Source organism: Phalaenopsis equestris, unplaced genomic scaffold (genome assembly GCF_001263595.1).
Source record: "Phalaenopsis equestris unplaced genomic scaffold, ASM126359v1 Scaffold000878, whole genome shotgun sequence".
Classification (NCBI taxonomy): domain Eukaryota; kingdom Viridiplantae; phylum Streptophyta; class Magnoliopsida; order Asparagales; family Orchidaceae; genus Phalaenopsis; species Phalaenopsis equestris.
In genome coordinates this window covers 1856181-1873184 of record NW_018165318.1, presented here as the reverse complement: position 1 = coordinate 1873184, position 17004 = coordinate 1856181, and the positions used below count along the sequence as shown (strand labels likewise).

General features: G+C 33.5%; 1 protein-coding gene across 2 annotated transcripts in view; it reads right to left on the bottom strand.

The window, feature by feature from the left end:
• Positions 1 to 17004, bottom strand: part of LOC110032106 — a 31462-nt gene that overhangs the window by 13371 nt on the left and 1087 nt on the right. The window contains exons 2-5 of one of the 2 annotated variants that reach the window (XM_020735621.1): positions 15114 to 16271; positions 3304 to 4443; positions 3092 to 3133; positions 678 to 754 (exon numbers count right to left, since the gene is read on the bottom strand). In XM_020735621.1, the coding sequence (XP_020591280.1) occupies positions 678 to 754; positions 3092 to 3133; positions 3304 to 4443; positions 15114 to 16220 (2366 nt within the window). In that variant the 5' untranslated portion in view covers positions 16221 to 16271. Of the gene's footprint in view, positions 1 to 677; positions 755 to 3091; positions 3182 to 3303; positions 4444 to 15113; positions 16272 to 17004 lie in introns of those variants that run through there. The other variant, XR_002294820.1, reaches the window with a different exon arrangement.

Below are 17004 nucleotides of genomic sequence, written 5' to 3'. Positions count from 1 at the left end.
GGAAAGACTTTCAGATATGAATAAAAAAAGACACCGTTCAATATATTTATGTTGCAGGCGAGAGATAGACAAAACTTTCAAAAGGATCATTCAAGGTGTGAGTTTTGAGTCATGAACTTCTTTCTTGTCCATTTCCAACCTTCCGACAAACACTGCTCTAGAAAAAGCTCATTTCCAGCCACATTCACATTCCTTCCTGTCTGATATGAATAACTCAAATAATTTATGGTGGAACTTCTCAAAAAGAGATTGATGTCTTTTTCATGAGATGGATATAAAAATGAAATAAAAAATAAACTGCTCTTTACTAAAAATTGTGTAAAGCATATAGATTCCCTGTCAAACTCCCTTCATTCAATCATTCAATCAAAATGCTAATTCTCTCGCTCTGATCCACATTCAAAGAAGACCCCTTGATTAGCATATATTGTTATAACTCACCAGTATTTACATAACCTGGACTCTCTTTCAAATGAAGAGAAAACAAAGATTACTCAATGAACTAGTTAATCTCAATATATACGGTCTAAAGTTATGGACATACAAACTAAAATGAGTAAATTGATAAATATGCGAATGAATGCACGTGTCCATGCAATTGTGGACATAATGCAACCTTGAGAAAATAGGGGCACTAAAGTAACTGACAATATAGCTAAAAGACACAAAAGACGTACCTATGAGTCACAAAAACAATAGGACGATCCCCTATCCCCGCAGCGAGAAGCCTATCCAGCAACATGGTGCTAACTTCCTGCAGAGCAGGATGAAACTCAACCACTTATAATTTTCATATATATTCAAACTTAAGGATCAAAATCGGCCAAAGTAAATTTTGGAAAACCACCCTCATTATTAGCCAAGCAATTACAATTGGATGGAACCCATGTGAAATAAAAGATTAACTATCAACTAGCACATGTTTACATCAGTCATCAACTGGTAATTAACTCTTACAAAATCCATGAAAAACTTCCCTAATTCCTAATTTACTTGGCAAGAAGCCACAAAGCTAGAATTAGAAAGTATCCTAGCCTCACCAGCATACTGAGCTAGCCATCATTCTTGAAACTATTTAAAAACTTATGAAAGCAATAAAAGCATCTCATGAATAAACACAAATATAAAAAGCATGGTAGAAAATTGTTACTCTTGATCAACCACAAAACAAGTTCACAAAAACTTCAAATTGCGACATGAAATTATTGAAAAGAAAAAAATTACAAAATTTTATTAACTGGCAAGAAATTTTCAAAGATGGAGAAGAATAATATAGAACAAGACATACTTCGGGGCATAGCAAGGTGGTACTTCTCACCTACCAGTTAGATTAAGTGCGTACTTCTCACCTACCAGCTACATTGATTTTAGTTCTATATTACTGCTTTTTATTAATTTGTACGTTCAATATTAGATCAAATCAAAAGTCCAGATTTACTAATCTGAATCTTGGCCACATGCAGGCTACTACTTGACCTTCTAAGAATTGGAATAATGGTTTAAGAGACGCAACCACCTTTTGCAAAAAAAGTAGAAAGAGAAACTTCACCTCAAAGATATTCCAAAAACGTTATTAGTATTGAGGCTTGTAGATCTTTTTTACTCCTGCAGAGAGCTCAAAAATCCCACTAGTGTATATTTATGGTAAACGGGCTTCCCGCTTGATGACCAGCATAAAGTTTGAAATGGGAAAAGGATTTTCAGGGGAAAGATATATTAATAAACTAGAAAATGCTTTACTTGAAACAACTGTTGAAATGTTAGATGGATTTGAAACAAACAAGAAGAGATTCAAGAGTGTTTCACAATCTAACGATGTCTCTCTTGATGACCAGCATTAGTGTGAAATGAGAAAAAGATGTTCAGGTAAAGATATATTAATAAACTAGAAAATGCTTTACTTGAAACACATGGTGAAATGTTAGATTGAAACAAACAAGAAGAGATTGAAGATGTGTTTAACAATACCATCAAAAGATGTTAATTGTCTAAAAAGAGGACACAAAAGTTTTGTAGTACAAATTGAGGAATGAAGGCATCAATGGCGGAAATCCCTGGCAAGGACATCATTAAATGGTTAAAAACAAATAGTGATAAAGATCAAGGAATAAAAAAATTGAACATCTTTAAATGAAAATAAAAGTAAACTCAAACACAGCAAAAAAATCACAAGAAGAATCTAATATCAATTTAGTGTGTTAATTAAAATCAGTTTTGATATCTAAGAAATTGTGACAATATAGAAGTCGACAATCATGAGACAAAAGGATACGATGCTGATTATTGATATCATTTCCACAATTTAAGAAAACCAATACAATGAAAAAAATAAAAAGAAAAGCTTTTCCTTGAACTCAGAACAATAACAACACGGAATATTTCTTCTTGGAGGCATCAATATTAGATCGACTCGTCAAACTTTCAAACAAAACTCAAAATCAAGATTTCTGTTTTTAAAGACTGGTGACAAATGGATATGATAGGCAGATATTGTGAAAAACAAATAATTTTTTAATTGATTGCAAGATATGATTGGAACATAAAGCTCATGAGTAATTTAGCATCGCAATATTGTTAAGCAAAAAAGAGACATAGATATTACATGAAGGAATCAATGTAGTTTGATTAATCAGAATGTAACTAGGCCAATTGTTTCTAGTGTGACTTATACATTATTTTATAGCCTTTTGTTTGCGGAATCAATGTTTAGATCATATCAACAAGTTTTTTATATTTTAGACTAAATATAAGCTTGCAACAACATTTTTCCTTCAGAAGATGAACGAATGGCATGAAAACTACCTAGGATAGATTCCAACAACCTAATAAGCGAGGAGACAACCCCCTACTTATTTAGACTAACAAATACAACAGCACGGGAACAATAAATCTTTCTAGGACTAATAATTACAACAACAGCAAAAGTCAAAACTTTAGCCCTGCTCCAGAACTGTGATTCCATACGCAAAACTGATCACAAAATCCACAAGAATGATCAAAAAGGATTCTTGTTTTGACCATAAATGAGAACTCACACAACTGAGAAAAGATTTCAGGAGCTCAAAATTTTATGATTGGAGATTGCACAAACCTGGAGAGGCAAGCTAGCTCCCGTCCACTGAGTTAGTTTTGTCTGCATAAATTATTCAGTTAGTTGTAGATGATCATCAATTTGTCCAACCTGGAAAAGACCACAAAAATTGAAACTGCTATAGCTAGGGCTAAGGCAGGCAGAATGTTCCGTGCATGACAATTGAGTTGGAGAAAAATTATAGTTGAGAAGGCAAAGTTTTAAGAACGAACCTTATATCTTAGAGTAAAAAGTCTTGCTTGTGGAAAATCAGCCGACAGCCATTCGCCTGGCCAAAACGTTCCCTCTTTCCCGGCTTCTCTATCTATATGCTCTACCAGTCCCGCTTTACTCGTGGTTGAGACCTTGTCATCTGCCATACGCCAGGACTTAAATGGCCCACCACGTAAACCATGAACAAAAACAACATCGATCAAAGGGGATTCCCCATGTGAAGCTACATCTGCCCGGCTAACACAGCCAGAATTTTCACAACTCTGATTTGAACAATATCCATCTGCATCACCACTTGACGAAGCAGCAGAAAAACTGGATTCCCTTTTATTCGATGGGTCAACCAAAGCATTCATTTTGGAACATTTCCAATGTGAAAGATCAGGACTAATCAAAAAAAGCATATCTTTATATTGAGCACATGCTGATCGGCCCTCCTTAGTTTCTTCTATTAAAGACTGTTTTCCAATAGTCTCAGAGCAAAATATATTCAACAGAGTTGCCCTAGCATAGCTCTGAATTTTTAGATCAGAGCAACAAGGAATCCTCTGACTTGCACAACTCTCAAGCCATTGGCACCACATCTCATCTTGAGCAATGGAACCTTTCACATTTGGGAGAAGAGAGAGGACTGTGAGAAGCTGTGCAGCATGTCTGCGTATGTGTGCAGCAGGGGGAACTCGAACGCTAGAAGAATCATTAGAATCTGAGGCTGGCTGGTCAACAGTAACAGTTGAGGGCCGGTCTTGTGATTCCATGGCTCTTGAAGCATCATATGTTTCATTTGCTGCAAGTTTTTCGTAATCATCTCCCACAAGTAAGCGTTTAAGCAGGCAAAGAATTCCAAAATCTACTAATTTTTTTTGGCATTCAAAATCCTCCGAGCAGAGCTCCGTGAATGTTTTGATACCCTTTAGCGTGGCAAAAGCTAAATCAGCAGCAAAAAGCTTATGTTGATTACGTCCCTTTTGGTTTTTGGATAGTGTGGCAAATGGTTCAAGAGAAAGAAAATCAGCAAGAGGTAGATCTGTAGAAGCAGGTTCAGATTCCCACTTGCACTTTGATTGTCTGATAACACAAGTAGCTAACTGATTCACCACTTGAGCAGCTAAAAGGACATTGGACTGCTCAAATTTACTCTGCAGAGTTCAAACAAAGGCATCATAAAATAATATAAAAAATAAATGATTCAAATATATGAAAGAAAGAATAGAATAAATGCAATGAATACTTTCAGGCAGCTAAATGATGAGAAAATAAAAAAACAAAAAACAAAAAACTGTTAACTTAACAAATACCAATTAATGTAATTATATTTAAAAATTTAGATTGCTACATGCTTAGTTAAATTTTAAATATCATTAAGCGGTTACAACTTTAAATGCCAAAACAAATGGTTGACAAACCGACTCTCTTTGAAAGCAATGAAAAACATCCAAGGGAGTTTCTTAAATTTAAACAGACAAATTTTATGGAGCAAAGCATCAAGAATGGTGAAGATCTAAGCATATAGAACATTAGAAAACTAAATCCCCTGTATTGAGATTAGGGCCGCAAATGAACCAAATGTTTGGCAAACTACTAGAGGGTCAGCTCAACAAGAGCTCATGTATGTTTGTTTATTTAACTAATAGAAGAAGTTGGAACACTTCCATAAATACTCAGTTATTAACTAAACAAGCTTTATTAACTTGTTGCTAAACTCATTTATGATCATAAAAAATATTGTTTAAAGGTCATGAACAAGTCGTTAAAATCTCAATTAAAGCTCGATATAAAGCTTGATTATGGCTCGTTTATAATCATTTGAATTCAACCTTTTATTTAGTCATTTAGTTCCATATTGCTAGAATGTTGAAGTGGTGTTATTTATAAGCTGTAACAAATTAATTTGAATGTGGAACTTGTAACCCAAGTGGCCTCGCAGGAGGCTATTTGAAGCCACATTTTACGAAAGTTTAATGAACTTCTAAAATTTCTAAAGCTTGCAAAATTTTTTTATCTTTTAAAGCTAAAAAAAGATTGTTTCATTAAGGCTTAATAAGCTCGACTTGATAAGGTTGTTTATGTTTCCAAACAAACTACTCGTTTAAAGCTCGTTAATTTGAATCAAGCTCGAGCCAAGATTACACGAACAAAAATAAATTTAAACGAAGAATCAAGATTGAAAACTATAAAAAATTCTTAAATTGAGCTTAAACATAATTTTGATATACCAATTCATAGCATTATTTAGTGACAATAAGAAAAGAAATACTAAAATGGCCTATGTCAAATTGGAATTAGAATCAAATTTTGTTAACATATCAGCTAGAAGTAAAATTCAATATTAAAGTCAACTAAGAGATCATCAAATGGAGGATATTTTAAAATTTTGTAAATTAAGTGGTAAAATTATTGAATGAAAAAAAAATCAAATGAGTGAAGATATAAGTTGGGGTTAAGAGGCCACGTGAAAATTTGGACCAATCAATTTCACTCGCATGAACTTGAACTTTAATAAAATTGTAATAACAAATCTATTCACTCAAATGTTAATGTGAGTAAGAGATAAGAAGATAATTTTCAGCTGAATAACCAATATAAACTTGTATAAATAAAGAACAACAAAGTTTATGAACATAAAAGATGTAAAATCTATGATGCAGATGCTGAAATATCAAGTAATAAACATGAATAATTTCTTTAAATGACAAATAACGTCGTGTGATCTCAAGAAAGATTTGCAAAATGAAAAATTAACCACATATGCCAAACCATACTACCATAAATATATGGACAATTAAATGAAAGGGTTTAGTAAAGAACCTACAATTACATGGACTGAAATGAAGGAACTAATTAAAGATCTTATTTCTTTATCACATCATGACCCATTATTTTATAAGACATCATTAGACAAATTGTCAAATAAAACATGTTGAACTCAAAAAAAGTTATGGCATCTTTAAGAAATGATTTAGCAAAAAGAGTGCGGGTCCTTATGTCGTCTTACTTTACTTGCAATTAAATAAATGATAGTTAGCACATATTCGTGGATACTCCAACAATTAATAAAATCATCATCAAATATCAATTTTCTATACCCTGGTTGGATAATATGTTAGACATACCGACCAATGTTCTCATTTTTTAATCAATTTAAGTGGTTATCTTCAAGTGAGAATTTGAGAAGGAGTTGAATGAACTTTGCTTTTAAAACAAAATATTTATTATCTTAATGCTAGTAATGTTTTTCAAATTAACTAATACATCTAGTACTTTTATGATGATTATAAATTATATTAGGTAACCTTTCATTAAAAAAATTATTATTGTATACTTTGATGATATTTGATATATAAAAAAATAAGAATATGATTTGGCGTACCCTCAAAAATAGGGGTGTAAACGAACCAAACACGAGCGAACAGAGCTCATGTTCATGTTCAGTTCGTTTGAAATTAAGTGTGTTTGAAATAGGCTTGTGTTTGAAATTGTTCGTGAAGTTATTGTTTGTGTTCGGTCTAATTTGTTTGAAATATGTTTGAAATGTTTGAATTATTTGAATTGTTCGAATTGTTTGAATTGTTCGAAATCTTACAAATTTTTTTGTATTATTCGAATTGTTTGAAATCATTCAAAATCTTAAACCTGTATGAAATTAATGTTTAAACATATATTAATCACAACACAAATGCACAATAGCTGAAACACAGCTCATAATAAAATCATAATATCAGATCTCATCAATAAAAAATTCAGATATAGAGGCAATATGCACATTTCACTCCCAAAAACTTCAAAAACTAGGTTTCACTCAAAGAAACTAAATAAATCTAAAAGAAATATAAGAAAATTTAAGCTAAGAGACAAAACTTAAGATAAATATGGAATTATAGGATTTAATATAAGCTAAGAGGTGAACCTGAAGATCAGATGATAATTTATAGAATTTAATTTTTTTAAATATAATAAATTTTTAGAGTATATAATTATTTTTAAAATATGATAAATTTTTTATACATAATTATATAAACTATTTTATATTTCGAAAAATAACGATTCGAACACGATCGAACAAATGAATGTTAGTGTTTGGTTCGTTTATAAATCAAATGAAAAGAAATTGTTCGTGTTCATCTCGTTTGCTTTTCGAATGAATAGAACACGAACTCCTTGATGAGCCGAACACGAACTGTTCGCGGGCAACGAGCTTGTTTGACAACCCTACTCAAAAAATCTTTGAAGTGTAAAAAAAATATATCTAAATCTTAAGAAAATTTTTGTGATGTCATATGTTCTTTTGGGAATTGTTGAATATAGTGATAGATTATCTAATGACAAAAAAAAGGACCGAGGCAATTAATAATTGGACAACAGGGTATTCTGCATGACAATTAAAATCATCATGGTCCAAATATTTTCTAAAGATGATTCATCAAGGGATTCAATATTACGATGACACAAATTATAAAATATCCTAAAAATAGGAATTTAAATGAAAAAGTTCTATTGATCATACTTTGAAAGAAAATGAGACCCTTAGAAATGCACCATGGTTAGATTGTTAAATTTTAACAAGTTTTTTGTATTGCATCGAATTTAAGTACTTAGAGAGTTTTGAGGTACATTTTATTACTTTCTTAATGAGAAATTGAATAATCTAAGCGAAAGTAGTTAGAGATATGTAAGCTCTTTGCTAATTGAGATATTACTTGTTATCTAAGAAATTTAGCCTTTATTCCAAACATCAAACCTTAAAAAATTTAAATTCATAAAAGAATTAAGTATAAAAGGCTAAATGAGTAGGAGTTTTGAAAAAGTATGTTGAATTTATTAAAATAAAATTAAAGAGAGAAGCAAAAAAAAATGGTGAAGTGTTATTGTTAAAACAATTTTTAAATGGGACAATAAAACATAAACTTAAAAGAGTAATATTCACCATAATCATCATACATTGATTACAAAGTTCAATAGCGCCGAGAATTTTTTAACATCAAAGAAGGTAATTATATTGTGTTGGAATATTTTCTCGAGTTTAGAAGTATTGTAACCAAATATTACCAATCAAGAGTTTATTTTTTTTCAATAAATATATTACTAAAGACCTAGGTAAGAAATTAAGTATGGATTAAACTATAATTCAAAAAAATTTATATAAGGCTTACTATATAGCTTTAAAGTATGAGGAAATAATACAATTAACTTAATATTAAAATAACAAAATCTTTTATTATTATTTTCAAAAAAAGTTACTAACTTCTCAGTTCTCACCTAAAACCTACTAAATGCACATCAAATACTAGGATTATATATGATCAAATTTAATCATGTTGAAGAAATTATGATTCAAATATATTCATAAATAAAAAAATATATGTAAGAAAATGCAATTACAATATGATCATACATCCAATTTTAATAACTTAGAATTTGCATCATAGCCTACATAGTATAATATGTTCAACCTGAATTTTAAATTAAATATAGTCATTTGATTATATTTGAACATAAATCTGAATAAAAACAAGAATCTCTCTTCACTTTAAAATTGAACAGAACATAAAATTAAAAATCAATAAAAAAAATTGATCCATCTAATAATATAGCTCCTGATGATTAATCTACCAAAATTATAACTATATCTACAAATCAAACTAATATCAATTTTATTTTTGGCACTTTGTTTTTTTTTTTACTTAAACTTCATAAATAAAAATTTCTAGAAAAGATAAATTGCATCAATATTTCAATTTTATTAAAGACAATTGCCTTCAATGAAATTTCAATTTTTTTTAAGATGTTTTACATACATAACTTATTTGTGTGCTCTACCTGTTATCAATAATATATATATATATATGTGTGTGTGTGTGTGTGTGTGTGTGTGTTTAAGTTTCTTTAGTACTACCCTAGGAACAAGTTATATAATGTATCCATTATGAAATATAAAATATTTTATTATTACCTTTGTAAATACCATATTCTATTGTATTATACATTACTCAAACACATGTTGTACATCAGAATAATTACAAGAAGTTTATCAGTAAGACTATTGAAGATAATTTTTGATACATAAAATTCAAACCCGATGTAAAGTAATAACACGTTTAAACTCTAAACATTTCCCAACTAGAACCTTTAAGAAATTAATTGCCTAAAAATTGGACCATATAATGTAATATAATTAAGTATGAAAAATACTTACAAATTAAAAATCTTAGAAAATTCTATCATGTCAAACTTTTTATGTATTGGATATGAATAGCCATTAAACAACAACTAATATGATGGATTCTTCCTTATTTTTTACTTCCTCGGAATTTCATATACAACACATTAAAAGCAAATCTTTCAAACAATTACATTTATTTTGTTCCTTATTAATGACGAATATAAATTATACATTGTGGGAGTGAAGAGACAAACTTGCATAAGATGATATAGAAAAATTACACAGGGAGTCCGAGAGCTTCTGCAATCCTTTTGTTTAATGACTCCAACGACATAATTTAGTCTTCTTTTTGGGTACTCTTTAAGGTCCCCTATAGCTTATCTATCTTGTGATCCTTTTACAATGATCTTCTTAGGCACGTGATCATATAGAAATTGACCCCTGTGATTTTAGCAATTATCTATGATTGTTTGTTACAAAGATTGTTGTTTTCAGCTCATGTCAAGCCCCAATTTTGTCTTCAAATCCAAATGCCTTAAATTCATGCTTCCAATGGCTAATCAAGACGTGAATATTATTTTCTTAAGAAATATAACTTTGGGGTAACTAAGGGGGTACCTGATTAATATTATTATTAGTAAGTTGTGCATGTAGAAAGCTCAATAAAATTTGCATTGAGTATAGTTTTAATCGGAAGTGCTTTCCCCTCTACCATTGAGGCTCAATTCATTGATAAAGTGAGAGACTTTCAATTTCTCAAGAAATCTCATCTCCTAAATAGGTATGAGGCTTGCCTATTTTTCTTTAGGTGATTTTTGCCTTCTACATCTTATTTCTTGCTATAAATTTATTATCGGCGATCTAGTTATCAGTTTTTCTTGAATACAATACAACTTGGTTCAACCAATATGTAGACCCCCACTTGTATGGCTTTCTTAGTTTTGAACCTATACTTGCCATTTCTAAGAAAGGGCATCAAAATTTTATCTCAACCGAGTTACTTCATGCTTTTTTATCTTCATCACAAGGAATGAATGATTGTTAAAAACTAAGACTGTGAGATGTGATGATTGATTTGTGTGTTGCATGATTTTCTATACCTCTCGTATATTTTTATCAAAAAATTTAGATCTTAAAACATATCATATATCATCAAGCTTGTTCGATGGATCAAAACTGAGATTAAACACCAGCTTAAACTCAAACATATCATTAGATCAAGCTCCAACTTGAGCACAAGCTAATCAATATTCTCATTAAAATAACTACGTGATGTCAAAAAGCTAATGGAGTGGGTGATATTTCAAGATCTAGAGGGGTCATTGAGGTACTCAGATTTTATGGGACTAAATAAGGTCATCCAGTAAAAGGAAGTTAGGTAAATAGAGACATATAAAGGTATGTGGAGAGAAATGTATCAGCTTAAGTGCACCAAAAAATAAATAAATAAAATAAAATAAAATCTACAATCATCCCCAATTTGATTTGGTTGTCAAATGTACCATAATAGGATGAAAAATTAGATCCATGAGATTTAACAATAAAGCGTGAGTTAATATAATTATTGTATAGATAATAAGATAATTAAAAATGGATAGCTACGTACATGGTTTGATCCATCTGCATGATCATGATAGATATTGTCTATTTGAATTGCATTTTCTGGGTCACTGCTTCGCCGGTATACCCTCCTTTCGGGCCCCTGCCGCTACAGCATGCCCACTCTCGGGTCACTCCTTTATCGGCCATGATCGATATCATCTACTTGAGTTTCATTCTTTCGGGTCACTGCCTTACCTGTATACCCTCATTTCGGGCCCCTGCCGCTACGGCATGCCTACCTTCGGGTCACTGCCTTACCGGCATACCCTCTTTTCGGGCCGCTACCGCTACGGCATGCCCATCTTCCTAGGGCCGCTGCCACCACGGCACGCCCATCTTTTTGGGGCCACTACCGCTACGGTATGCCCATTCCTATGAGTCACTGCCTTACCGACATACTCTTTATCACTACTTATACATGAATGCAATTATCTAGAACGATCCTAAGTATTGTGGAGGCCCTATTAATATATGCAAGACCATCATGATGGCATTGTTTTAAAGTCTAAGATTCATGATGTCAACCGGTTTATTAACATGCAAATTAGGCAAAACTCCGAGCATAAGACTGTTTAACAATAACAATGAGGGGTGAGTGCCAACAAAAGCTTTGTGTGGGCATGATACGTCTCGGCAACAAAATCAGCAAACAAACCATGATGAAATCACAATAGATAGTTGAAAAAATACAAATAATGGCTGCTCTCACAACAATCAAAGAAAAAACAAGCAAGATACAAGGTTGATGTACTATGCTAGAGGTAGATCGTCTCTCTCACACCCTAGACGTCGCAACGAACATCACAAAAAGAAAGAAAACAGCAGCCACAACAAAACATGCATGCTAAAAAAAGACAAACTCTAGATTCTCCCCTTAATAGAATCCCTTCCTAGTGTTTCAAAAACTTTCCTTCCTAACTCTCCCTCCAAACTCTCTTAATTTCTCCTCCTTGCATAGATAATTATGGTCCTAGTGGACCCCACCCCACCATTTCCTTCTTCTGCAACTCTCCCTGTTCGCCTCGCTCTTGTCTGTCGTCAGGACCGGGCCGTCTTTGAACCTGTTACGTTGTGTTCAGCCGGTCCAGGGAGGACCGGCTCGCCTTCGGTCAGTAAAGAGTTTCCTTATTTAAATTGTTGAATTAAATTATGTATATTAATTGTATTGTACATATTCTTTTACATATTCTTTCCTTATAGTTGAATGGTTAGATTAGGAATATGTATTATTACAAAATATTATGTACTATTAAGATACCTATTTTTTTAATATTGTAGAGACCATTATTTATTGGAATGAAAGCAAAGGAAAAAATGCATTCACTCTATTTGCTCAAAACATTGGCATGGTATCAGAGTCACGTCGAATCTTTCCGGTCTGAATCTTTCGTCGTCTTCCTTAACCTTTGGGAATCGTTCGTCTTCATCTTCGACTCGAGCTCATTCCATCTTCGTCGGCTGCTTCCTACATCTTCGACTGCTGCTTCTGCTTAGACTTCAGCTTCTTCGTCGCACTCAAGGATCGAAGGCTTCGTCCGCTTCGGATGTTCTTCACTAGCGATCGCGATTTTTGTGGCATCTTCAACTACTTCCGCTTCTGCTTCGTCCGCTTCGACTTCGGCTTCTTCATTGCACTCAAGGATCGAAGGATTCGGCTTTGACTTCGGCACTTATTCCTAGATCAACGGCTTCGACTTCGGCACTCATGGCTTCAGCACTCAAGGCTCAAGGATTTTTTGCTTTCAACTTCGGATTCCTCTCCCTAATTTCATTTCCAGGCAGCAAATCTCCCCACTTCTGAAGGTTCCCACGTCTTCATATGCTCGTCTGGCTCGCTTGACTGGGTTGTTCGCTCTTCCGGACTGCTTCATCTGTTCGTCTGTGCATCTGTTTGACGGCTTGGACTAAAGCGCACGATCCTTTTCTGTTCATGCCAATACCTTCCCACTCATTGAAAATCCTATTTAAAAGGTCTTCTGATCTTTAAACTGCTAATATATTCACTAAGACTTTTTCTCAGCAGCATCATCAATTTTTTGTTGACAAATTGATGTCAGCCAACATCAATTTGAGGGGGAATATCAATCAATATTGACTGAAATTGAGCAGAATTAAGAGTTTCCTTATTTAAATTATTGAATTAAATTATGTATATTAATTGTACATAATATTTCTTTATAGCTGAATGATTAGATTATGAATATGTATTATTACAAAATATTATGAATTATTAGAATACCTAAAATAGATTGTAGAGAACATTATTTATTGGAATGAAAGAAAAAAGGCATTAAGCCTATTTGCTCAAAACATTGACAGTTACTTTGTCCTTAGCCGGTCCAAGGAAGATTGACTCACCTTCAGCTGGTTCAGGGAGGATAGGCTCCTCTATAGACGTAACAGGATGTTTTTAGATATTTTGGTGAAATATTAAAGAAAGGAAATACCATCTATACATGGATTATAGTGAAAGGTGAAGCATTACGAATTTATCATGATAATAGAATTGATTTAATTGAGATAATATGGCAATGCACAATTATCATGAAAATTAAAATAGGAATGCGAAGAATGGGTGTGGCAACAAGAAAACCATGATTCAATTTAATTGTTGGAAAGAAATCATACAAAACAACTTGACAAACATATAAGATACTTGGTTAAGAAAATAAGAAATATGATTTTTATCATTGAAAATTGTTGGGAATTCCATTAGGAAAGGCTGGACAAGTTAATTAAAAAGATACTTGGCAAACATGCTTCCCAAAATCAGTTTGACTTAAATAAGGAGTGCAGATGTGGGCGTACCAGTCAAGTTAGGACGAAAGTGTTATTTAAAGTTTTTTGCAGGAACACAAATGTTTCAGTAAAAAACAGCACACATGGCAACTTGAACAGCAAAAAAAGCAGAATTAAGCAAATTTTGTGGAACAACAGCTAGACACCATTAGAAAATAGCCTGATAATGCAACAAAACAGGGAAAAGCATAAGTGAAACATAAAAATGCAGAGTTTTGGAAAGCCGTTAATGAATACAACGGCGGATAATAAGCTTTGAATAGTAAATTTTAGCAAGGGGGGCCAGCAGAAAGAGTTCTTGCATTTTGAATTTCGTTTCAGCAGTATTCAACAGAACATTACAATGCTTTTGAGCTGTTTTTAGTTTGGAGATTGGAGTGAACTTACTAAGGGTATAAAGCTGATCAGGTTGTACAGGCTTTGTTTAAGATTTAAGGCTAAAAAAGAATGGTGATGGTAGTGTTGAAATTGGTAGGATCAGCACACACCCAAGTACAAGTCATCAACAAAGAAATGGGTTTTTGGATTGAGTTCATGACCTAATATCAATTGATGGAGCAATGCATCAAGGATTTTCTTCTTGCTTAATTCTAACCTAAAGCTCAAGAGAAGAAGAGGGTGTTCTATTGTGTAGAAGAAAAAGAAGAGATCGAGAGAGAGATCTGCAAGTGTACCCAACCAAGGAGAGAGGATGTGTGAGCCAGCCAAGATGGGAGAGAATAGGAGCATTGGTCTACAAAAGCAAAAAATGGTTTAATAATAAAAGTGCTTCCTTTGTGGCACATGGTATCCCCGAACATAGAGAAGAAAGGAGGTACGCCACGTTCTCCAATACATTCTCAAACATGCTTAACGATAGAACTCAAATGAAACATAGAACATATATATTATTCACTCAAATAACAGGAGAGCCTAGCCTGGAGCAAAGCCGATAATAGTTAGTATAAATCTGCTTGTAACTATGTAATGCATCACAAGCCATGCCATTTGTTTATAAAAACAGGAAAAAAAAATTTTAGCAAAACATGTTTTCTGCACTAACTATTAGCTCTGTCAAAAAGCCAAATAAATATAGAAGGCCACACATAACACTGTAAACCTAACTCCTTCGAGCATAAAGAAGTGAATGAAAGATGAGAATGAAATTGCTACAATATCTATCACATTCTACAGCACTAAAGAATAGGTGCTATAAGAGTCAGGATCACTGAAACAGAACAAATTCGGCAGAGGGTGAAAACACAAAACCTTCACTTTATCAGACTTTGGCGTAAGACTTCCTTTCGAAGATGCTGCCTTGCTGGCTCCAAGAATATCACTGAGCATGATAGCTAACCATCCCTGAGAAATTGGTATGGAATTAGGCCCATGGTCTTCAAGAATATATGAAAGTATTTTTATTGCTGATGAACGTATACTTGCGGACGAACTTTTCTGAAAAACCCACCGCAGAAGAATTCCAGACCACTTCTGACTGTCATCAAAAGATAAGTGCACATTACCATCATACAATAATTCTAAGACCCTCACCAATGCTTCCTGCAAATTCTTATTTTCCCCGGACTTGCTTGATATTTCCCTCAGCAGATTGAGGCCTCTATCATTCACATAAGTCTTCGCCTCATCACTCCTCTCAACAGAAGCAAGAAAAGCTGACAGAGCTATTTGTGCCAACGTAGCATCTTCAACTTTACTAGCCTGAAAAGCAGTTGAAAGAAGACTTTCACTCCACTCAGGAATAGAAAAAGTCAACGGCAAGTCATAGTCGGACAAGAGTGCACGAGCTATCAAACTTCCGTGCCATTTCACGGTTCTTTCCGCCGCTGTCAGTGCATTCATTACAGCATGTCCATTTCTATCGAGTTCTTGAATGTAGGAGCGATTACGCTGAGAAGCCAGAGCCCAATTCGCAAGAGCCCATGCAGCAAAAGGTACGGCCACGTACTCCCGCTGCAGATCATCCCAGAGACCGGGAACAGCTGAGGAAACTACAGCCTCCAATTTTGGCAAATTACTGGTACTTTCCGGGAACTCGACATTTCCAGTCAGAAACATGGTTGAATCTAAAATGTCATCCCTTCCTCCCAAACTCAAGCGCTCATTTGTCCTCGAGAACCCTAAAATGGTTGTACCGCCTAGAATCTTAATTGCAATTCCCTCGATTCCAGGATCGCCGTCACCACCATCCTCGTTGCCATTACTATCAGCAAAATGCACTCCACCCTCCTCGATGACTTCGAGGGCTGCAGCGATATCTCTTATGTCAGCATCTACAGGTAGAGATAGCTTCTGCATTGAGTTATCTACATTATCACAGTTCGATGTGACTATGTCCATCAGGGCAGCAACAAGCATGCTTTTTCCCCTCCCAAGATCAGCTCCCTCAAATGATGTGTGCCTAAATTGCTGCTTAAAAAAAAAGTAAGTTGAAGTATAAAATTCAATGGGTTTTGTAAGAAGGATATCACGCACAGCAAAACCACTCGGAGACTGCCAATAAATATCCATAACATGTCCTCAACATTTGCTCTATCAGTTATGAACATATACAGAGAAAAACAGGTTGATGATTAAAAATAATAATAATAATGCATGTAATAACAATTAACCAAGAAATGCATAACAAGCTATAAGATTTTTTTTTAAAATAAACTAATATAAGATGATGCAATAAAAAGAAGAAAGATAACAAAAAGGTAAAAAAAAAATAAAAAGAAAAAGAAAAAATACAGGACACATCCTAGGCTGGCTCAATAGATAACCTAGGATTAAACAACATAGAGGAACATGAATCATGCATAAAAATGTTTTGTCCATTTGTGCTATCATTCAGACATTAGTCATTTAATCTACACTAAAGTGTATAAAAAACAAATTTTGGTTTCACTTTGCTAGAGGGAATAACGGGAGCAAAAGCTTGTTCTAGAACAAAAGTCTGCCACAATTCCATCTTGCACATATTTCTTTCCTATATAACTTTTTTAGCCTTTATAGGATACCCCTAGCACAACTTCAGAAAAAATATAGGTTCTGGTTTATTCTTCCTCTATCTTCTTTTTAATGTCAACTTAACATGATACATTCTAAGTTTAGTGCCCGGAAACAAGTTCATAGAACTCCTGAGTTTGCCAGAATGCCG